The sequence below is a fragment of the Neltuma alba genome, unplaced genomic scaffold, assembly GCF_004799145.2.
Source record: "Neltuma alba isolate B1F8T4 unplaced genomic scaffold, ASM479914v2 tig00013498_pilon, whole genome shotgun sequence".
Taxonomy (NCBI): domain Eukaryota; kingdom Viridiplantae; phylum Streptophyta; class Magnoliopsida; order Fabales; family Fabaceae; genus Neltuma; species Neltuma alba.
Genome location: NW_021637724.1, coordinates 21,422 through 44,937, shown reverse-complemented (window position 1 = coordinate 44,937; position 23,516 = coordinate 21,422). Strand labels below are relative to the sequence as shown.

General features: G+C 36.6%; 3 protein-coding genes across 9 annotated transcripts; 2 read left to right on the top strand and 1 right to left on the bottom strand.

The window, feature by feature from the left end:
• The first annotated feature begins 6,589 nt into the window (after nt 1–6,589).
• LOC114737810 (transcriptional corepressor SEUSS) lies at nt 6,590–14,409 on the top strand. 5 transcript variants are annotated; one of them, XM_028925787.1, is made up of 12 exons: nt 6,590–6,974; nt 7,483–7,570; nt 7,674–7,706; nt 7,810–8,894; nt 8,980–9,099; nt 9,345–9,393; nt 9,579–9,793; nt 9,929–9,997; nt 10,401–10,498; nt 10,783–10,876; nt 11,388–11,457; nt 13,192–14,409. In XM_028925787.1, the coding sequence occupies exons 2-12, from the start codon at nt 7,504–7,506 to the stop codon at nt 14,163–14,165; spliced, it is 2,874 nt and encodes a 957-aa protein (XP_028781620.1). In that variant the 5' UTR covers nt 6,590–6,974; nt 7,483–7,503; the 3' UTR covers nt 14,166–14,409. The 5 variants fall into 5 exon arrangements, with proteins under 5 accessions (XP_028781620.1, XP_028781619.1, XP_028781618.1 ...); XM_028925786.1 differs by having other exon boundaries at nt 7,446–7,570; XM_028925785.1 differs by having other exon boundaries at nt 6,591–6,974; nt 7,498–7,570.
• A 380-nt stretch (nt 14,410–14,789) lies between these two features.
• On the bottom strand, nt 14,790–16,081 carry LOC114737813 (thioredoxin M-type, chloroplastic). Its single transcript, XM_028925793.1, has 2 exons — nt 15,688–16,081; nt 14,790–15,304 (listed from the first exon to the last, which is right to left on the bottom strand). The coding sequence occupies exons 1-2, from the start codon at nt 15,890–15,892 to the stop codon at nt 14,985–14,987; spliced, it is 525 nt and encodes a 174-aa protein (XP_028781626.1). The 5' UTR covers nt 15,893–16,081; the 3' UTR covers nt 14,790–14,984.
• Nucleotides 16,082–17,212: 1,131 nt separating this feature from the next.
• Nucleotides 17,213–23,164, top strand: LOC114737811 (small RNA degrading nuclease 5). Of its 3 annotated transcripts, none has more exons than XM_028925791.1 (14): nt 17,213–17,516; nt 18,139–18,195; nt 18,269–18,334; nt 18,498–18,631; nt 18,714–18,826; nt 19,492–19,617; nt 19,718–19,788; nt 19,950–20,009; nt 20,252–20,307; nt 20,907–20,967; nt 21,104–21,371; nt 21,682–21,863; nt 21,949–22,244; nt 22,669–23,164. In XM_028925791.1, exons 1-14 carry the CDS (start codon nt 17,367–17,369, stop codon nt 22,790–22,792), a joined length of 1,764 nt encoding a protein of 587 aa, XP_028781624.1. In that variant the 5' UTR covers nt 17,213–17,366; the 3' UTR covers nt 22,793–23,164. The 3 variants fall into 3 exon arrangements, with proteins under 3 accessions (XP_028781624.1, XP_028781623.1, XP_028781625.1); XM_028925790.1 differs by having other exon boundaries at nt 17,215–17,516; nt 19,489–19,617; XM_028925792.1 differs by having other exon boundaries at nt 17,399–17,962; nt 19,489–19,617.
• The last annotated feature ends 352 nt before the right edge of the window (nt 23,165–23,516 follow it).

Genomic DNA, 23,516 nt, shown 5'->3' with positions numbered 1-23,516 from the left:
ATCTCCTCAGATAAGTCAGCTGGGTCTTATAATTAGGATCGGAGGTAGTACTGATTTTTAAAAGTTTGGCTATTTAAGCATGAATCTAATTGTTTGTTCGTATTTCACCGTGAATATTTGTTGACTGAATTATGCATGGTTGAGCTAAATTAGAATTATTAAGATTATAAATAAATAAAAAATAATAGGGGTGATGTGAGAGAGAATCTGCTTTTGAAGGGAGGCAGGGCGAGGGGGAGGATGGATGGGCTGCGTTTAAACGGCCGTTATGCGTTTTCTTTTACCGTCGGGGCACGTGACCCAAATCCCGATGCATGTCACGGCGTCGCATCGCATGATGCATGGAAGGCATTTGCACATCCATCCATTCATACATCCGCCCCTGCGTCCCCAGCCCAAGTTGTCCAACCCGGGTTTAGGGTTTCTCTCCTCCTCCCACGTTCCTCACATCACCCTTCATCTTACGTCATCCTTTCATTTCCGCTTCCGAGCCTCCCCCAAAACAAAAATCCCCTCCCTTTTTTGTCAATCCACGGCATAAAAAAACTATTTTTGTAGTTTGATTTGATTTGAATATAGACCCTTAATTTATTTTAAAGCTAATATAATTTTTAGTCCCTTGAATTTTTTTTAATTTTAGTTTTAGTCTTTTAAATTTTAAATCATAGGTTTTTGTCTCTTTAAGAACCAAATTGTTTATGTTTTTATTGAATTATAAGAACTAGTGTTTTGAATGAAAAGAAATTTAATGAACTAAAATCTATAATTGAAAATTTGAGGAATGAAACCAGCATGAGAGTGAACTTAAGAGACTAAAAATTTTATTAACCCTTTATTTTATCAATCATATTCATCATTATTTCTCAAGCTAATTTATCTAACTTATAAATTATATACAATTTTAATGGTATGCATGAGTATTTCGAGGGAGTTGTGCTGCATTTCTATAACTAATTTATTTGATTTTTTTTAACCATTTAAATCAAATAGGTAGTTTTTACATTTAGGGACTAGAGGAAGTGTGATATCCATATCCTGTGCTGTCTATTTTGAACAGTAGAATTTTGTTGTTTTTGTAGTAAAAAAATGAACTCATGTACCTTTGCCACTTTTGGGATGAATTGAGATCGATTACTAGGTGCATTAATCAGTTGCTGTACCACACAAAACAGATTCCGATTTCTGGTCTGGATGAAACTGGTAATACAATATTGCAAGGCGCTACCTGAAAAGCAAGTTGTCCTTTTTTTTTTTTTGGCACAATTTGACAATTATCTATGTCAATCATGAAAGTTTCAAACCAAAATTGACGGTATTCTGCCACAACCATCAAATAATACCCTCGTTTTCAAAGTACCCGGGACATTTGAAGGATTTCTATTCGATATATAGCTGTTAAATAACCATCAAATTATTTTGAACTCTCGACTGTTAAATAGCTACTGAATGAGGCAGCATGCAAATGACAGCTTTAGATGAGACAAATATTTAGAGAGTAAAATAACCGTCAGATATTCTGACCATTGTGCATGCTGCCATGGATTTGATTTGCAGAGCAGAAGATTTGATAAATAATTTAATACTTTTAAATGAAAATAAAATCAAAATATGGACATGAATATATTTACCGGTTTAATGTTCATATGACGGTAAGTCGTAATGAGTAATGACCACGTAATATTAAAACAGAACTTCAGAGTGTTATTTCCTTTTCGATGTTAATAAGAAATGTTGATTTTCTTTTGCATCAGTATTTTTTATAAATATGATTTAAAGCGGCCACACACACATCTCCTTATAATTATTTATAAGTCATAAATGCTATTATTTTTTTATCTTTAGTATAAAAATTAGTTGAACTTTCAATCCCTAATTTAGTTTTACTTTCAATTTTGTTCTAAATACAAGATCTCAATTCAAACTGTCTCTTATATTTATTTATTTTTTTAAATAGTCCTTATAAAAGTTATAAACGTTAAATATTTAATCCAATAACAGTTCTAGCTGATACATATTATTAGCAATAGTACTTTGGAGAAAACAGTGCATATTTATTATAAATAACTAACTTGACTAATTTATTTAGTGTACTCAAATTAACTAACTAGCTCTTATATTAAGAACTGAAGATAGTATAATGTTATTATACAATATTTATAATTTATGAATAATATATTTATATTATATAAATATGATAATTCATGTTGACATTTTTATAAAAAGATTTAGACCGACAAGTAGCTAAAGTTTGAGGCATGATTGAAACGGTAACCTCCTATCGCATCCGTCTCTACTATCAGTTATTAGTATAAAAAAATTGACCTTAAATATAAGTCATTTATAAAATTATTAATAGTATTTTTTTAATTTTATGCATATTTATTTTCTGTTGGAAAAAAAGAAATGATTTATAAATGTAAAAAAAATCAATGAAAAAGAGTTTAAAAAATTATGCTAATATTAATATTAATATAATATATTACCTTCCGTCTTTAATATAAGGATTATTTTTTTAAAGAATAAATTAATAAAATAAAATAAATTTTTTTATTTAAAATTAAATTAAAAATTAAAATAATTTTTAAATTAAACATTAAAAGTTATATTATTTTCGGTTTTAATTATAAAATTTTGTTTGTAGTTTATAAACAGATATTTTTTTAATGAAGAATGTGGGAAGGAGAGAAGGCAATAATGAATAGAAGGGGCGGGGGCAAGTGGAAGGCAGGGTGGGTCAGCCATGAGTCTGAGCCGCACACAGATCCAAAGGCCCTCCCACAACAAATGTCTTCCCAGCTGTTCTCACTCGCCTCGCTCCCCTTTTTGGGTATGCCAACGTACCCTCTCCGTCTTGTACTCTTCCCGACGTTGACTTCTCCCCTCCTCTTTCGTTATTCATTCATCTTCCCCTCGCATTTCCGTCACCTCATTAGCATTTCTTTTTTTTTTTTTTCCTTTCCTTATTGATTGTATATGTCTCCTTTTTCTTTATAAGAACTTATGGCAACAATTTAAATCATCTTTATTTTTTTTTTTATGAACTATGCACATTTTCAATTTGATAGACATATTAGTGATATTAGTATTAATACTGTCTCTACGTGTTTAACTACTGTCTTCCCCATCCTGCGGTTTTAATAGCTAGTTAAAAAATTCGGTTGGAGACATTCTATGTGTGATAAAATCATAAAATCAACTAAAACTTTAATGCCCTCTCTCGTTTTGAGATTGTCTTTCTGGGTTGAGGGAAGAAAGGGAAAAACGACAAGATAAGGATGTCTGCTTCCAGTACAGTGGAAATCTTCTGTTCTGATCTTTCTATTCTTTTTCCTTTTAAATAAAAATTATCCAACTCCGTAAAAAAGGAACGAATTTCACTTGCGATCTTATAAAAAAAGTCAATGGCCCTTAATATAAGATTTAATTATTAAATTAATTTCGGTCCTGAATACAATACCTACTTCTTATGTTTATCAATTTTTCTTGAATTGCCCTGATGGATACTCCGTCAGCTATAATCAAATAAGCGATGGAGGAATGACATTAAGAAGGATAATTATAGTGTTTTAGGAAAAACATGTCATACTTCTTATAATTAATTAACTTACCAAACTTTCTTGATCTAATCAGATTAGTTAAATAGGTCTCATATTAAGGATCGAAGGAGTATTTGAACATTGCATTGCTAACATATCTATGGCCTTTTCAAACACTACAGTCTGTTCTTAATATAAAAGCTCGTTTGATTTTTATTTTAGTTATAAATATAAGATCTCAATCTATTTTGTTTCTTATATTTATTCATTTTTTCAAAATAGTCTTTATAATAATGATAGTTCTAATTAATATACTACCTCCGGTCGTAATCATAAGACCTAGTTGACTAATTTGGGGAGATTAAGGAACTTAGTTAAATAAGTTATTTGTAATGAATAAGTGTTGTTTTTCCTAAAATATCCTTGATAATCAAATTTGTTATCTAGAACTACCATTATTAAATGACTATCTTGAAAAAAATGGATAAATATGAGAGACAAAGTGGATTAGCGTCTTATATTTAGGACCAAAATAAAAGTTAAACAAGGTCTTATATTAAGGACCGGAGGTAGTATTTGATTAGTAAGAATGTTTTGGAAAAGCCAATATCTATTTATTACAAATAACTAATTTAACTAGTTTATTTAACCTACTTAAATTAATCCATTAGCTCTCTTATTAAGGATTGGAGGTAATATATTTTCTATAATTATACAAGTTTGAACCCAAAATCTTGTGCTTCAGTGGCCGGAATTTCTTTAACTAGATCTAACACGTGTAAGTTAATTATATTTTGTGCCGCCAAAGTTTGAGCCAGCTGCTCATGTTTTCCGCATGCCAAATATTGTTTTTATTTATCTCCTTAAATCTGTTATTTCTTGTTGTTATATACATATGTATTTCAATTTTTCTGAATATTTACATTTTTAAAACAGTTAAATTAAGTTGCAAATTTTTATAGTTAAATTCAAATTGTTTTTATATTTTCATAACTTTATGTAATTAAATTAACTTCAAAACTTGAAAATACAAATATCTAACTTATTTTACATGATTATTCTATTAATATAAAAACGTTGAACTAAAAAATGTAAATGAAACTTATAGTGCATTTGGTACGGAGGACTTGGAAAAGAGGGAAGGAAAGAAAGGAGGAGGAATTTTGACCATTTTTCCTTATTTAGTAAGATAAAAATTTTAGGAGGGGAGGAAAAATATCTTAACACTTTTCCTTGTTTCCCCTCATAAGCCTCCCCTCCAAAATTAGGAAAACTTGGGTGGAACGGGTAATATTTTAGCCTGTATTGACTAACACGCCAAATGTCATTTTCTAATAATTTCATGCTATCCTTCGACCCCAAATTGTATGTGATTTGGTATGTTTGTGGATTCAATCATGCATCTCTTTCCTTATTTATATGCTATCAAATATTTAAAAAAAAAGGTTGCTATCAAATATATTTTAATTTCCAAACGCAGATTAAGCGCACAAAACAAAAACATGCAAATAAGTTATCTACGTCATCTTTAAAAAAGTTATTTGGCTACTCGTACCAATAACACGAAGAAAAATTAAAGTTAAAAAAAATACTCAGATTAAATATATTTACTTCAGTAGATTAATTTTGGATATAAATATAATTATAGTTATTGGATGTATAATAGCTATTAATTATGTATTATCATTATATTTATTTAATTTTTCTAATTATAAAAAGCTGATCTTATATATTAAACGATATCTATAATTATATTTTATTAATTGCTCTATAAAGTTTGTAAAAATCAACTTAAATAATATAAGGGCAAAGTTGTCTATACAAAAATATTTTGCATCTCTTCCTTTCCTAAACCAAACAAGATAACATTAAAATTTCTCCTCTCCCATCGTATTAATCCAAATAAGATAATATTAAAATTCTTGCTCTTCCTTTTATCTCTTCTCCTTCCGTTAAAATCCCTTTCCTCTCATTTTTTTCATTGAGCCAATCATACTTTAAAATGTAATTCCCAGCATAAATTAGAACCATAATAATCTATTGTAAAAATCAACTTAAATAACATGAGGGCAAAGTCATCCATACAAAAATATTTTGCCTCTCTTTTCTTCCTAAACCAAATAAGGTAACATTAAAATTTCTCCCCTCCCCCCGTATTAATCTAAATAACATAATATTAAAATCCCTTTTTTCCCTTTCCCATTTTCTTCATTGAGTCAAACACACCTTTAGAATCTAATTCCCAACATAAATTAGAACCATAATAATCTATTGTATAAAAAATAAAATTTCTAAAAAAGAATGAAAGAAAAGTAAGCTGACTCACAGATGGACATGTGCGGATTGACAAAATGCTAATGGTACTACAACCCAGTTACAGTTCATGAACCCATCTTACATACCGAGCCCCACCCCCTGGCCCTTTTTATAGGCGAGACTTTTTCATTTTTCTCAGCTGTGCCTTCAATAAATCTAATTGAAGTCACTGGTTCTGATGAAAAAAAGCAATTGAGGTCATTGGACGGCTGAAAAATAAAAATAATGCACGTCATTAACCTTTTTTTTGCCAACAAATCACATCATTACCTGTGATTCAGGGTCGAGTAATAAAATATCTATAAATATATTATAGAATAAAAAAGGAAATTGCATATAATTTGCAAATGTTATATTTAGAAGCTACGCTGTTTATAATAACTCATAAATTGTTCAATCTGCACAAAATTCCATAAATATATGGAATATACATAAAATACCGTGAGTTTAAAAAACCTAAATTAATCACTCAGGTTAGTTAACATTTCACGTAGGTTCTTAAAAGTCACATCGTCGTCAGAGATACTTTGGTAAATTAGTAATTAAAGGAGAATCGAAGGGCATTTGTATAATTATAAACCTAAATTGGAGGGGCAGGATGGAAACGAGCGGTGGGGATGAGGAGATGTATGGGCATGATGAGTTGAGGATGCAGCATCATGATAATAGGCAGGCGCGCATGTGCATCAGAGGAGCTCATACAAGAACAGGATTTGACTTCGTTCCAGAGACAGACCGAGGGTAGAAGAAAGAGAAAGGTGACAAAGAAAGAATGAAGAAAATTCAATCCGATCGAATACAATTTTGACGTCCGCAAGGACTCTCTTCTCTCTCCCTTCTCTCTCACTCATCTTTTCGCTTCTCTTTCCACTTTCTCTCTCTAAACCTCACAGCCACGAACAGGGTGTTTACTGAGATTGATAGCCCATATCCCAGGTGATACAGTGAGAAACCCTAGATAAGCTCCGCGCATATCTTCAATACTATTCTCAATGAAGGAAAATCTGAGTGCAAATTCCCCGCTTTACTTAATTCTTAATTCTTTGATGAGTTCCCACTGGTGTTCTTGATTCTTTTCTTCGGTTTTGTTCGGAGGCTCTCTCTGTTCAATTTCAACTCCTGGTGAGTTCTCCCTAGCCTGCCACTTTGACCCTTTCTACTCTTGTTTCTGTTGCTGTCAATCCGCCGTGCTCCATTTCACTTGGCTGAGCTCGGGATCCTTGATTTTCTTTAGCCAGGACTCGATCGAGGGCTGTTAGCGCAAATTTTCTGTCACTTCTTTTTGCTTCCTGCTTAACTTTTATTTCTTTTTCTTTTTAAATAAAGTTTGTATCTTGCGCCTCTTAGTCATTGTGCCTAGGGTCGTGAGATTGAAAATTGAGCGCACACTTATTATGAAGAAGCTAATCTCAATCATCTAGCTCGGTTTGCTTGTATATTTTGGGTTTCCCTGCTTGGCTGTTGGCAGATGGGCTCTTTTGTTCGATTAAAAGAAGATTTCGTATTTTTTCCAAAGGCTTTGGTTGTTGGCGTCACAATATTATTATTTTGAATCTTGTTTCCGTGCGGAAGTTTTATTGTTTTGCTGCCTAGCCTCTTGTGCAGTGGATGGCAAATTGGATCTGAAAAGTCATGTATTGTACAGAGATTCATGCGAAAGCCGTTTGAAGGTTGCTTATCTGACCGCGCCACTGCAACTGTGATGCTCAGAATCGAAGGTTGTTTCTTGGTTTTAGCTTTCTTTGGTCTATGGCTCGTACTTGGTTAAACTCAACACCACAGGCTCTGGAAGAATTCTTACCCATTTCTGTTGGCGTGCAGTAAATCCTCTGGAGCTTGTAGCTTTACGTTTTGGTATGAAATACTATCTGGGTTGAACTTATGCCCAATTTATCAAAAGCTGGTGTTTGATTGTAGTTTGTTGAACTCATGTTTTATACTTGGTTGTTCTGCTTAGGTGATTGTGTGAAGACCTCAACATTGAAAAAATGGTACCCCCGGGACCACCCACTCCGATTGGTGGTGCCCAGTCTGTCCCCCTCCCTATTGAGATCTAATTCTGGAATGTTGGGAGCTCAAGGGGGTCCGATGCCTTCACAGTCTTCTTTCCCGTCGCTTGTGTCACCACGGACTCAGTTTAACAACATGAACATGCTAGGAAATGTGCCCAATGTATCATCCATGCTGAATCAGTCTTTCCCAAATGGGGTTCAAAATTCTGCGCTCTCTGGTCCCGGAAGTAATCAGCGAGGAGGCGTTGATGCTGGAGCTAAAACAGATCCTCTTTCCAGTGTTGGCAACGGAATGAACTTCAATAATACCTCTTCCTCATTTGTACAATCAAATATGGTGAATCCTGGTCCTTCTGGTCAAGGTCAGGGTCAACAATTTTCAAATCCTTCTGGTAACCAACTGTTGCCAGATCAACAGCATTCCCAACAGCTAGACACTCAAAATTTCCAACATAGTCAGCAGTCATTGCAACAGTTCTCAGCTCCTCTGAACTCTCAGCAACAGCAGCAGCAGCAACATTTTCAATCAATTCGAGGAGGGATAGCTGGCATTGGACCTGTTAAATTGGAGCCCCACGTAAACAATGATCAACTCGGGCAGCAGCAGCAGCAGATGCAATCACTGAGGAATCTTGCACCAGTGAAATTGGAACCTCAGCAAATGCAAACAATGAGATCTATGGCACCAGTGAAGATGGAGCCCCAGCATTCTGACCAGTCATTATTTTTGCATCAGCAGCAGCAGCAGCAGCAGCAACAGCAGCAGCAACAATACCTCCACATGTCAAGGCCAACCCCTCAGCCTACTGCTGCTCAGCTTAATCTATTGCAGCACCAGAGACTGTTGCAAATACAACAGCACCAACAACAACAACTCTTGAAGGCATTGCCTCAGCAACGGCCACAACTACAACAGCAGTTTCCACAGCAGAATATGCCTATGAGGACTCCCGGAAAGCCGGTTTATGAACCTGGAATGTGTGCTAGGCGGCTGACGCATTACATGTATCAGCAACAGCATAGACCTGAAGTAAGAAGTATTCTGTTTATTCTTGCCTTTGTTCTGTGCATACCATCTGTCCCACTAAGACGCTTTATTTCTTCGTTTAATGGAGGACAACAACATTGAGTTCTGGAGGAAATTTGTTGCTGAATATTTTGCTCCTAATGCCAAAAAGAAGTGGTGCGTTTCTATGTATGGAAGCGGCAGACATACAACTGGGGTTTTTCCTCAGGTATGCTACTCTTGAAACCCTTCCAAACTAAATTCTTAGGGCCGTGATAAACCCATCTTAGCAAACTTTTTAGTAACGTATGAGGTTCATTACTCCATACTAAATTATTTTATGATAATCTTTTCATGTATTGGGCAACTGTTTCTTTTCATGTTGTCATAGACGAATAGGGGATCAAAGGACTGGCTTAATTCAGTGCTGAGCATTAGTATAATCTAAGACGTCTATTATTGGAATTTTTTCAGGATGTATGGCACTGTGAAATATGTAATCGCAAACCTGGCCGTGGTTTTGGTAAGATTCTGTTTTTGGATTACCTTCTCAACATATCTTTGTTCAGTTTTCTCCACTGTTCCAATATTGACATACTAACCTCTTTTACTTATTTTGTTTAATCTGAGGATAGTTTAAACTTTAAATATATGGCTGTGGTGGATTATTCTCCTTTCTGATTCATGGAAGTTTTGTTGCAATTTCAGAAGCAACTGTTGAAGTACTTCCCAGGCTCTTCAAAATAAAGTATGAAAGTGGCACTTTGGAAGAGCTGCTTTATGTAGACATGCCCCGCGAGTATCATAATTCCTCTGGCCAGATTGTTCTGGATTATGCAAAAGCGATACAAGAAAGTGTTTTTGAGCAACTCCGTGTTGTTCGTGATGGTCAACTTCGAATAGTTTTTTCTCCAGACCTGAAGGTGATGCATAGAATTTATAATTTTCAGCTTTTAAGTAAAAAAAAAAAAAGCTGGGGCATTTTTTTATTCTAGTTTCTATTTTTTATTTTTTCTTAAAAGATGTTGACGTTCTAATGTTTATTATTTCTTTTGCAGATTTGCTCTTGGGAATTCTGTGCTCGGCGTCATGAGGAGCTTATCCCAAGAAGACTGTTAATACCTCAGGTTACTGACTATAGAATCGCTGTTACAATAATCTTGGTTATTTGAATCATTAGATTCTTTTTGGTTGATTGATTAATAAATTGACTTCAGCAGATTCTGTTAAATATTCAGTACTCTACTCATGAAGGGACCGCATGTATCCTTTATGGGTAATTAGACTTAACGTATTTGTATCATATGACTATTGCAAGGCCTGAGATTTTTACGTGCAAAAATGTTTGCTGAGCACCGTACGATATGGAGTTTGGTTTTGCTGCATAATAATTCTAGACTTCTTTTTGTAATGCCGATGTTCATGTTGTAGAGAAGCTAGCAGAGTGATGGGTGTGAATACAGATTTAAGATGTTGTCGCTGCATTATGGCAGCTGTTCGCTATCTTATTTATTTTTCTTTGTTATTCAGGTTAGTCAGCTTGGAGCTGCTGCTCAAAAATACCAGGCTTTTACTCAGAACGCAACGCCTAATTTATCTGTTCCTGAGTTACAAAATAATTGCAATATGTAAGTTCTTTTTGCTGTGGTTGATTTGGGCGTCCTTTTGTTAGGAATAACGGGGCTTTTTCTTGTAGTTCTCATGACATTTGGGATCATGAGATGCATGCCAGTGCTGCCATTTGTTGCTTGTGAATATTTTCAGTCATCTGGCTTGATTTTGTCAAGGGTCTATTTTTCAGTGTTCTCGTCTCTGTTGATCTGTATTTGGTCGACTATTTTGAGAGTTTGCTAGATATGGTGAGGTTCCAATGGGCTTCTTGTGAGTTTATTTTATTTTATTTTTTTTCCAGGTTTGTTGCATCAGCTCGTCAGCTAGCAAAAGCCCTAGAGGTGCCATTGGTTAATGATTTAGGATATACAAAGAGATATGTGCGGTGCCTACAGGTAATCTTACTATTATCAATGTTTATAACTTTTATTTCCCGAACTTTTTTTATTGTACCATGATGACCCTTGTTGATATGCTATGTTGGATTTTTTTTTTCCCCTGCACGGACGATTTATGCGGGGGATCCATTGTTCAAGGCCTTTGTCTTTCTTAATGTTGTTGCAAGCTGTGGCAATTGATCTTTTTTTTTTTTTTTTTAAAAGTTGTATTCTACATTCTCTTTACTGAATTAATGTCAGGGTCTTTTCTCCTGTTATATGGAATTTTTACCCTGTAATGGTGGTTACTGAGGTTATGATGTGTGTTTTCAAAAGCATACTGTATTTTTTTGGAGTGGTTGTGAAGCTTACGTTCTTCGTTTGACTTATGTTTTGCCAAAAAGAGAATGAGAAATTTTCTCCTGCCATCGTAAACTAATTAGTTTATGGATTTATCCCTGAGAAGGATCTGCTGAGTTAACTTGATAAACTTGTTTTCTGTTTCTCCCTTTTGTTGGATATGTTGCAGATATCGGAAGTGGTAAATAGTATGAAAGACTTGATAGATTACAGCCGAGAAAAAGGCATTGGACCTATGGGTAAGTTTGCTTGTTCACAAACGTGGATATGAATGTGTTTTTCAAAATTTAGTTATGTTGTGTGAAGAGGCCATATTAGCAGTCATCCAATCGCATGCTTATTTGCAGTGTTGATTACCAGTTATTTATTATTTAGTAGAGTTAAAAGTCTTAATTTGTTTTTATTGTGTTTATAATTTGTAATTAAATTATTATTATGACTATATTTTGTTTAAATATCCGCATTTTATTAATTTTGACAAGAGTTTCCTGCTAATTGGGTGATTATGGATATTCTCATCCAATCTTTTCTAAGCTATGCTTGGTAATGGAATCATTTCTAGCAAAAGGTTGTATCTACCTGTTGAGCACTTTGTGCTGTGAGCTACCAATTGATGGTTCCTTTCTTCTTGATCATTCTGGTGTAGAATCGCTTTAGATTTTTTCGCTCTTCTGGAGTGGTTTATATATTTCATTTAGATGATTAGGAGCTCCAAATACACCAATAGAAAATTTTACCAGTTTAGTGAGAAGCTAAAGATAGAGAAGCGTTAAGCATTATTGCTGAAATTTTTTAGGTGGTCAACCAGGCAAAAGATTGTAATGAGAGACCCGATAAGAAGCGGTCAGGTCTTCAGGTTATTCTTGACAGCAAGCGATCTAGGCCGTGGACTTTTCTTTTTAAAGAAGGATACATAGGTTGAAGCTTGTTCATATTCTTTTCTGAAAATTGCTCTTAGAAGCTTAAGTTAGGTGCTATTAGCTCTGTATCTGTCTAGGGACAATGTCCTAATATATTTTTTTTATTGGAATTTTTGGGGCTCAACAAGTTGATGGGGGATAAAAGATCAATGGAGATAAAATCAAGCATAGTTGAGCATGTGAATTACTACCTTTGGTCCTTAGTAAAGGTCACATTTTAGAAGTTTTTCATGATCCTAAATATAAGTCATGTTGCAAAATATCCATAGCATTAAATTTTTTCCCTCAAATGTCCTTGCAATGGAAACTGTGTGTTGATTTTCCCTTATAGAAAAAGGTTGATGTTAGCAATTAATAAATTTAATTGAGAGCTATCTTTGAAAGTAATGTTTTGATTTGGAAAATTTAAGGACCTTAACTACTTTTAGCTAGTCTCCTTAATATGTGTGAAGTAGTTAGAAGTGATTTATGATAAGGAGGTAGTAAATATTTGTGGAATTATGGTTGTATTGTTGGGAGAAAAATGGACATATCCTAATGTTCTGTTGTTACCCCTAAGGTGTGATTTTCTAGGCTGACAGCGAATCGTATAAATTGCAGACGACCTAATTTATCAGTTGTCCTGTCTCATGCCTGAGACCCTTGGGCTCGTTGCTGGGGTTCCTTTTTCTATTGTCTGTGTTTTTGTGAAGATTAAAATATCTGAGTTTATGAATGGAAGTTCAGTGATGCCCTGTTGTGAAGTTTTACAACAAATTATTTTATTTTTGAAAGTCAGTAATGGGCAGGTTGAAGGTCAATTGGCTGGTATAAGCTGGGAGAGGTGAAGTATTTAATTTCGAGTTTTCTTGTATAGTTGGGGGATAATTTGTGTTCGTGACATTGGTTAAGTGGGCGACAAAAGTAGCATTGCTGTCTCTGTCTAAAATATCATAATCTCATGTTCTGATTCCTTGCTAATTCTTTGCAAGGGGGTCACTCATGCTTGATTTCTATATGGATAACTGAATGTCCATAGACCATGATTATATTTTTATTCTTGCCTTTTCTCAGAAAGCTTGGCCAAGTATCCTCGGAGAACTAGTAGTTCATCTGGAGTTAATAGTCAGGCTCAGCTGCCTGAAGATCAATTACAGCAGCAACAGCAACAGCAGCAACAAATGGTGGCCCAAAGTTCAAATGGTGATCAAAACTCGGTGCAACCTGCTGCTGTGCAAATAGCTTCTGGCAATGGGGTGGCTAGTGTGAATAACTGTATGAACCCAGTATCTGCATCGACTACACCAAGCACCATTGTTGGACTTCTCCACCAGAACTCTATGAATTCTAGACAACAGAATTCCATGAACAATGCCAGCAGTCCATATGGAGGTAGTTCTGTTCAGATACCATCCCCAGGTTCTTCCAGTACTGTGCCACCAGCGCAGCCAAACCCGTCGCCCTTTCAAGCGCCAACACCATCCTCATCTAGCAATCCACCACAAACTTCTCACTCATCTTTAGCAGCTGGCAATCACATGAATTCATCTAATTCACCAGCTAATGTTTCCTTGCAACAACAGCAGTCATCCCTTTCCAGTGAAGCTGACCCCAGTGATGCTCAGAGTTCAGTTCAAAAAATCTTATCAGGAATATACACCCAAAATAATGGCACTGCTGGAATGGTAGGTGTCGGCTCTTTTGGAAATGATGTCAAGAATGTGAATGGGATTATGCCAGTGAATACCAATACAGGTCTCAATGGTGGCAACTGCCTGGCTGGCAATGGGCCTGTGAATGGTAATTCAGGTGTTGGGGCTGGTGGATATGGTACAATGGGCGGCGGGCTTGGTCAATCCACCATGGTCAATGGGATCAGAGCTGCAATGGGAAATAACTCTATTATGAATGGGAGGGGAGGAATGGCAACTATTGCTCGAGACCAAGCTATGAATCATCAACAAGATTTGTCAAACCAACTACTTAGTGGACTAGGAGCAGTAAATAGTTTTAATAATCTTCAATTTGATTGGAAACCTTCCCCATGAAAAGGCTTTGCAGATATATGGGTGTTCTGGTTCTTGACAGCTGCTTGTGCAGCAAAGCATGGTAGACCTGCCTTAGGCCTCCCTTATGATTGCAGGCTGCGATGGCATAGTTATAGGACATAGGATCAAGGCCTGCCTCTGTACTAATCTGTTATTTGCTATGTAAAAATGAAAATCTGCTGGCTGGTTTTGTGGCTGACGGGTGTGATTTTTCTTGTGAATTCAAATGTAACTTTTTTATTTTTCCCCCAATCTTCGTGGCTTTCACAACTTGATCCTCGACGCATACATACACGTTGCGCGCACAATTAAATCGAGGGTTGGGCCGACAAACTGCGGGTGGTCATTAAGGGACTGGATCTCCAGTCTTGGAAAGTATTCCAAGGAACAACGATTTCCAATTCTATGTCCGCAAACGCTCTCGCACAGATCTATTTCCGCACGTTGAATTTAGCATTCGATTTTCCCCCAGATTGCGAGGCTCACCGCCACCATTATACTTTTTTCACTCTGGCAGCTGAAACACGTTATTTGAATCGATCGTTTGTTTTCTATCATCACTCAAAATTCAAGGCATCGGTCAGGAAGATGATTTAATATGAAGAAGAGAGAAAAGACACTACGTTTTCCTCCATCCCGCGTTCATCCATTGCACCCTTAAGTGAAGGAAAATACAAAGGGAACAAAGTATTATTTATGTATCGAAACGAGGAAAGGAATGACCGTCCGAATAAACTAGTAGTTTACAAGCAAAGAGAACGAAAAATAGCCATGTATCTGAAATTTCATGTCGATTCGGTTCCAGTCCTTTCTCTGGGTTCAGACATCTACATATTTCTCCAGCGTTGCGGACAGCGTAGACTTGGGTACCGCACCAATAACGCTTTCTTTTTTCTCACCATTTTTGAAGAAGAGAACTGTTGGTATGCTCCTGATTCCATACTGTGTGGGGATGTCTGGACAGTCATCGGTGTTGAGCTTCAAGCATACAATCTTGCCAGCATACTCTTTGGCCAATTCATCAATCACAGGGGCTATAATTCTGCACGGTCCACACCATGGTGCCCAGAACTCCACCAGCACTGGCGTTTCACTTGCTATCACCAAGTTATTCCAGGTTGAATCTGTCACTACTAGAACTGCACCATTTCATCGTTGGTAGATCATCATCATCATCAGACGCAACAAAGAGATGGCTTATATAATGTAAGAAATCACATGGATCAAATCTTATCATATTACGCAGTCATTTTAGTTGATTCCCTGTTTTTATTAAAAAGAAAAGTGAAATGCAACTAATATAAAACTGTACATGATAGACTGACGCGAGAGGCGAGACTATATTGAAAAGCCATGCCAATGAAGGATCCGATACTATGCTAACTTGCTCAATACATGCCTCTAGGCGTCCCTAAGGGAGTGAAAAGGCCATGCCAAGGAAGGGAGGCTCTGGTTCTTTCGAACGAAAATAATTAAAAATAATAATTTAAGAGGTTTGGAAGCAGCGGAGTGGGCGAGCTACCTTCGTCAACGGTTTCTCGAGCACTGCAAATGAAACGGGATCTTCGGGAATTTCCAGTCGCTGATTTAAGAGAGGGGCTTGATGCCGTTGATTTGAATCCCTTGAAATGGGGGAAAACAATCCTTGTCCTCGAAGAAAATGGATGAATGCACTGAGGCCTGGTCATACCCACTGTGCTCACTCGTAAACAGTTCTCCAGAGCCATGCTGCTTCTGTCTTTCTGCTGTAATTCTTCACTGAAAAGCTTCCGCAGGCTTTTCTTCCTCCTCCTCCTTTTCTAATTATTTGACTGATTCCCCCAAAGTCTATTCGAGAAATATATCTGCAAGTGGATATCTTTAAAAGATTGTGAGGTGTTAAGAAGGCTGGAATTCATGTGGATGTCATTTATTTTATTGAAACCTGATCGACTTTGAAGTTTATCCATCTTTATATTTTCCAAAACTCTTGGAACCAGAGACCCAGGAATATAGCTGCCCGAGGTAGGCACGGGGCAATGTTTTCATACGATTTATTCATAAAAGATGAGTAAAGGGGGAAAAAAAACACATTTAAACAAAATAACGAGAGCTACATTGGAGCTCTTCTCAAGGAGACCACTGTGGCCATGCTCTTCAATATTAATCTGAATTTTTTTTTTTAATTGGACGTGATCCTATGAGGCGAGTTGGGGCCAGTGGTTTTGAGAGATAAATTAGAATTAACGGACTTAATGGGTGGCGACGTGACATGAAGCATTCAAGTTGTTATCTTGTAGTTCCAAACATGAGGGCACGTCCTTTCATTTGACAGTAACCACATCTTCTCAACTTGGAATTGTGGCCTCACAAATCTAACCAAGCAGAAGCAGTTCCATAATTGAACATGTTGAGTTGCTTCAGTGCGTCACCCTGAGATCTGATAAGGACAAGGTCAGCAACACACAGTCGATGCTTGAGGAACTTGTTCATAACCAACAAGATGGACAACTTGTATAAGGGTTAAAGTAACTGACTTGTTCATTACTTGAAGATGCTGGAAGCTATGGACCAGAAGGGATTCAGCGAATACAAATATCTGATTTGTTGAAGAATATCTATGCATTGCAATTCGCGTTAGTGATTGTGACTAATCACAATTGCAGCTGATGGTCCCCTTGTTTTTTTGGCACAAGGGTTTCCAACAGTACCTTCTTCCCCTCTAGTCAAACCGTCTTCAGAGTTCAGAGGATAAAGTTAAAACCATGTCAGGCGTTTCGCCGGGTAAAAGAAATGCCGTCCCATAAATTAGTGTATGCTTTTTACACAGCATGATTCCGAAATTCCGACCCTCATTCCATGTACGCGAAAATGGGAAACATGGCTTTTACTATGAGGGTTTGTTTCCATTTTCACCATAAATTTAAGCATAAAGAAAAAGCTTTTAACCCTGACATTCTTCAGTTAATTAACTTCATTGAGGATAATTTTAAAATTTTAAAAAAATATTAATTAACCCCAACTATTTAATTTATGTAAGGTATGAATAGTATCATTGATAAAAATAGCATGGTAGTAGAAATTAAAAAGGAAGCACCAATCTAATTTCCAAATAATTGTTGTTGTTTTCCCGAATTTCTTTTTCCGAACATGTTAGGTACTGGCAATAAGATTCGGAATCAGAGGCGGGAAAGGACCGTGTTTGGGTAGGTGGCGCATCCCATGCTTCTTCAAACGCACCACGGCCACATTTGTCAGTTTGTTCTGTGCTCTAGACTGCACAAGCGTCCTCCACTTCCCTTGTTCTCACTCTCTGCCTCTACGTCGCAGCAACCACGATTGTCTCCGACGCTGTTTGTTCCTTCCATTCTGGTAATTTCTCCTGTTCACAACGCACTGTACGCCAGAACCCAAGTGTCAAGTGCTAACCCTCTTTGACCCCCCCTTCCGGGTCGGATATATCAGGTTTAAGCCCATTCGAGTTGAGCCCAAGTGATTAAAACTTTCATGCCCTTTTCTCGACCGATTGCTCTTAAACCCTAACTGATTCAACGGATTCGAACTTGGTTCCTAACCTTTCATTATTGGTCAAGAACCTCAAATCGTTTTTAATACCAGCTTTTGCTCTATAAAGGAAAACGGGTTACGAAGAAACTGCTTTTCTTTTCGAAATTTTGAAGCGGTATATAATACATATTAACCAACATCTCTCACTGTGAGAGAGAATGTCTCGTAAGAATGAGGGCGTGCCTGGCGACGAAGATGATTCCACTATTGATAAGAAATGCAGCACTTACTTTGATGTCTATGGCCCCCAAGTAATGTTTCCGTCTTCCCGTGGTTCTATTGATATGGAATAGGGTTTAGTATTTCTTCATTTCTTAAGTGAACTTGGTTGTCTAAGTGGTCATGATGCAATAGGTTTTCTTTTACGAGGCTTTGTTCAATACTTTTTGACATAACTCAGCTTACTTAATCTGATATGCATTTTCAGGGCAGGGCCGATGTTATTTTTAAATCACCTGAAGCTAATTCGACTTTGAATCTTCAGGTAGTTTCTTATGACTACACAAAATTTGAGTTTGATCAGCTAATTCCTCACCAGTGTTTGTGTTATGAAACAGGACATTCAAGGTCTGGTAACTTGGGTTCTTGCCGAAGGATTTATGCCGTCATGGGTTTTCATTAAGGTGATGATACATTCCTCTCCATCTTTCGCTAATTTTTAAGCAACATATAGGCAAAAGAATACGTGGCCATGTTGAGTTTACGCCAGATGGCAAGTAATCTGCTTCAACGTTGAACATTTGGTGAATGCTCTAACTCCTTATGCAACACTCTCATGATTTGCAGAACAAACCTCTTATTCAAAAAGTGGTGATGCTCTATACTCCAGGTCTGGATGCGGCTTTGTACCTGTCACAATCTAAAATGCTCCCCTTTTTAAAAAAAGTCTGTGGCAATCCGAGGGCAGTCTTAGCTCTTAGGTTTGTAGAAAAAGTATTCCCTAGTTATCTTAAAAGTTCGTTGTTCTTCTGGAGGGTCTCTAAATATCTATTTTGTGGTTAGCTGTGTTTCAGATGGAATGCAGACAATAGATGCTCTCCTAACGTGCAAGCTGAAAAGAAAGAGGGATGAAAGCAGCTCAGTTATGGAGAAACCGACCCTGATATCTCCACAAGGTCTTCAGACTTTAATTATCAAATTATCATTAGACCTTCCATTAGCCAAGCAAAATTAAATGCTGCATGGAGCTACTGGGCATTCCCTTACTTTCCAAACGTAGCTGTATTTGTGGAGGAGAAAAGCCTCAAATTTTAACAAAGGCCAAGTTCGAAGTATTGTGTAATCCAAGCTGTTTAGGGGGCATTAAATAGCACCCACCCACTATGTCTATGTGGTTGGAATTCCTCATATTGTGAATACCTTCATCTAAACCTTCTCATGCTTGTTCTTGAGGAATATAGATTATTTGATTAACTGGTCATGCTCTACCATTGATTTTCAAGTTTTCAACACCCTTCCAATGTTTAAAGGGAGAAATGTTTACCGTATGATTATGCATATGCAGATGAAGGCCTTATGATGGTCTATGCTTGTATATTTTCTTTTAAATATGAAAACTATTTTACTAAAATAAAAATTTGGTAACCTTCTCCCCGGGGGGGGTGTTTAGTGAGTTTTGTATGTGATACCGCTGAGATGAACATTTTGACATGGAGTTTCTTTCGCGAACCTGCTCTTTGTTGCTTACTTGATGTTACCGTTCTTCCTGTTAAAGCAATTGTTACTTGGAGGCCCTTGAACTTTGTTCACAGCCATGAGATGTGTTGTCTTCATGCAGAAAAGGGCAGTGGTGGTACGGATAATAGATCATTTACGGAGCTTACAAAAGGCATTCCTTTCCCTGTTACGTATTATACACTTACAGAGAAGGAATTAGAAGACAATGGATATTTATTTAAACAACCAGGTGACTTTTACTCTACTGTCATGCATATGCACAGTTATATGACTTCTATTTTTGTTTGTTTACGCACATGTTTGACATTTTCCTCATCCTTTGGTGAAAGGATTTCTTTTGACTTTGCCTGCTCCTTCGGGATCTTCTCCCTTTGAAATGCTGGCGCTTGATTGTGAAATGGTAAGTAATCAAATAATCAATGTCAATTTGGGATAAAAATAATGCTCATAACATAGAAAGTGATGGCGACTTGTGTTTTTCATTATATTTCTTCCTTTTCTTAACTTGCTTTCTGTGGCAATTTGATGCTGTGCTTATTTGTTGTTTCTTTTTTTCTATAGTGCATCACAAGTGAGGGTTTTGAACTTACAAGAATTACTCTAGTGGATTTTAAAGGACAGGTATCTACTGAATTTTTGTTCTGGTTTCCTTTTTGCTAAATACATGCATCTTGAGGAGCAATGATAGTCGGTTTCTATCTTTGCTTCAATTTTCATTACTTTTGCTCCCCTCTAAAAGGAAGTTGCGAACTGAGAAGTTCTCGTTTTACATCTTGATGTGTCAGCTCATGAAAATAATAAATTCTTACATGCGCCACTATGGCTATTACTCATCTGTGGAGCTTTGGCTTTTATCCTTTCAGGTCGTGCTTGATAAATTGGTTAAACCATCAAATGCTATCATTGATTACAATACCAGGTGAGCTGTTGAACTATTTATAAATCACCTTAAAAGTGTTATAGTTAAAAATTTTGGGTATACATTTCCTATTATGCTTAACATATTTTAGCATCACATGCCTCATTTCCAACAAATTTGTTTGCATAACAAATCACTTTTGATCGCAAAATGAAAAGGACCAATTTTTTCACCCTTCTTTCGTTTCTGTGGAGTGTGGATGACTGAGTGTTCCAACAGCATAGTAGATGGATTCAATATATGTAACCGCCAGATTAATACATGACCCAGATCCTCATCTCATTGCAAGATCTTGTAACATGACTTAAAATTTATTGCAGATCTTTGTGAGCAGAGGAGGACGGGGATCTGTAACTTTTTTTTTTTTTTTCCTCCCTTCTAAGAGCTCTAATTCCTGGGGAAAGGGGAGTTTTCGATGATAATCTTGGTTTATATTGGAGGCACAGCCTAGACTAAAGGGGAAAAAAGAAGAAAACGTATTATAATAAAAGGAGGGAGGGGGTAAAAAATAGAGCTAAATATACAGTTTCATCACCTTCGCGCTTCCTTCAGATTTGATTATAAGTGTCAGCAGTCAACAATAGTTCTGTTCTGTGCAGGTTTAGTGGTATAACACCTGAGATGTTAAATGGGGTCACCACAAATCTGAAAGACATTCAGGTTGTTATTTAAGTCGGTTTGGTTCTTTCTTATATTTGCGTGATAATCTGTTCCCCCAACTGTTGTTACAATGCTTGTTCATCAGTTAAATTTTTTTCCTTGTGCTGATCTACTTTCATTTGCTTTCCATATGCAGGATGAATTTCTAAAGCTGGTTTACCAAGAGACTATTCTGGTTGGGCATTCTTTAGAAAATGATTTGTTAGCTCTGAAGATCTCTCATGATTTGGTAATTGACACAGCAGTATTATATAAACACCGCCGAGGCGCATCTCATAAAACTGCTCTGCGGATTCTTGCCAAGAAATTTCTCTCTCAGGAAATACAGCAATCAGGGAATGGACATGACAGCGCTGAAGATGCTAGAGCTGCAATGGAATTGGCACTATTGAAGATCAGACATGGCAAGTATTTCCTCTTTATGTATTAATGTTGTATCATGTGTGATGAAAATTATAAAATATTTGTGAGGACATATGCTGTATCTGAGAGTTGGTGCTATGTTGTTCTGGATTCAGATGGGAGATGAAGTTTTCTGGAATTGTGACGAGATCTTTTTTAGAAGTAGTCATGTATCAAGGAATAGTGTTAATTCAGGGAAATACATGTGTGTTGTACACGTAGATATAGCTGTCAGCTTTAACTTGGTTTGTCATATTTTAATGTGGCCATTATCACTGCTTTGACATGCTAGTGATTTCATTTTTCCGACAGGACCTGACTTTGGTTCTCCCCCATCCTTCATGCGGAAGAAGCTCTCTTCTCTTTTGAGCGAGTCTAACAAAACTTCCTCTTTGATTGATGATATATCTATAGTAAAACGATATGCATCTGAGTCCTCCAATGCAATTCCTGTGACTTCTGATGATGAGGCACTTGTAAGGATCACCAAGGAGGTAAATGTCATGGATCAAAGTAGGCTATACTTACTATTTTCTTCCTGTTTGCTTACTAGCTTGTTTGATGTGTTATTGGTTACAGGTGAAAAATGATAAGGTACATTTTGTCTGGACACAATTTTCGGAATTACATTCATACTTGAAGAAGCAAGCTGATGATTCGGAGATCTTGAATAAAAGACTTGCAGAGATGATGTCATTGCTTACTTGTAAGAAGAATTCTGCCAAAGGTAAAGACATCAAGCTGAGGGCAACTACTGAATTGAAGGAAATTCTAGGTCGTATGGATGCTAGAATTGAAACTCTGTACAAGTCATTACCGTCTAATGCTATGTTGATAATTTGCACCGGTCATGGAGACACAGCAATTGTGCAAAGGTAGATGCTCCTTTTATTTTTCACATATATTATCTGAACTTCTTTTATTAATTTGGGGGTAAATATTTTATCATTGAGTACTATTCCCAATTATTTCCTTTTGTTTCTAATTTTCTCAATTGGGTATGCGGAAGCTTTCGTTATCCTCAGTACAGGACTTCCATCAACCTTGAGTCACTGGGATTAAGGCTGGCTGATTTACTTTTTTAATATATGGACTGCCTGATGTTGAAACCTGTGTTATTTTGGACTCCTATATCTGCAATGCATACTTGAATATGATTGCCCTGTTAATAAGTAGACTGCTAACAAATGAAATGGCTCCCTCTTGTATCATAGAACTATAGTTATGCTCAATTAAATGTGTTTATTTATTTGGAATTAGAAATTGATGGTTTGTTTCGCATATTCGTCTGCATGGAAGACTTAGGAGAATGCTTGCGGAGCAGAGCGAATCCACTATATGTCGTGAGGAGATTGTGGAAATCCTAGAAGAGGTTCAGGCTCGAGCTGAGGTTGCCTTGTGTTTTTTAGGTGTGAAGCATTGATTATAACACAGCTGAATTATTCATGAGACCTTTTGGTGAGCGTCCAAAATAGATTAGTAAAGGTTGTGACTGTAAATATTGATCATTTATTCAGATAAAAAGGTAATATTGATAATTTTGTTGCTTGCCGGGCCCTTTTTTGTCTCCTATTGCGGGAAGGAGAAAGGTCATCAAATGATACTCTGATTTCTCCCGGCGGTTTTTTTCTACTCTTACACTGGGCAAAAAGTAACACTCTAATCTTGGTTTAGCTTCAAAATTAGAATGTTATGGGGGCCTTGTGTTTGTTTTATATGACCTTTTTCGTTTTGAGGGGGGAAAGCTTGTTTACGGGTTCTGGTCAAACAATGGCTTATTAATTTGTTTCCCAATCTGAGTTTGAAAGTTTGTTTCCCTTCTTTTTTTTCCCCCCCATCAAGTGAATTTTTGTTTGACTGGTTCGAAAGTCTAGAAAGAAGAAACTGAACGAAAGCAACTGAAATGTTACTCTAATGTTGCTGAGCGAGTTCAGGGAATATACTTGTGATCGCTTTGGTACAATGATCGGATGTTTTTATTAACGAAAAGTTAGCATTGTAAATTTGCTCCTTATCGATAGCAGGCGAATTCGTTCCTGCTTGCCCGTCCATGGCCCATAAGCAATAGTTTTAAATTTTTAAATACTTAACCTTATGTATACTCTGTTAATATTTAATTGGTTCTATACAACTTTATTTTAATTCAT

Bases quoted from the DNA above. Each gene is read 5' to 3' on its own strand.
- LOC114737810 (XM_028925787.1), top strand. From the start codon at position 7,504: ATGCGAAAGCCGTTTGAAGGTTGCTTATCTGACCGCGCCACTGCAACT. The intron at 9,100-9,344 runs GTATGCTACTCT...GAATTTTTTCAG, and splicing joins CAACTGGGGTTTTTCCTCAG to GATGTATGGCACTGTGAAAT. The intron at 9,394-9,578 runs GTAAGATTCTGT...TTGCAATTTCAG, and splicing joins CAAACCTGGCCGTGGTTTTG to AAGCAACTGTTGAAGTACTT.
- LOC114737813 (XM_028925793.1), bottom strand. From the start codon at position 15,892: ATGGCTCTGGAGAACTGTTTACGAGTGAGCACAGTGGGTATGACCAGG. The intron at 15,305-15,687 runs GTAGCTCGCCCA...GAAATGGTGCAG, and splicing joins TCGAGAAACCGTTGACGAAG to TTCTAGTAGTGACAGATTCA.
- LOC114737811 (XM_028925790.1), top strand. From the start codon at position 17,367: ATGCTTCTTCAAACGCACCACGGCCACATTTGTCAGTTTGTTCTGTGC. The intron at 20,968-21,103 runs GTTGTTATTTAA...TTCCATATGCAG, and splicing joins CAAATCTGAAAGACATTCAG to GATGAATTTCTAAAGCTGGT. The intron at 21,864-21,948 runs GTAAATGTCATG...TATTGGTTACAG, and splicing joins TTGTAAGGATCACCAAGGAG to GTGAAAAATGATAAGGTACA.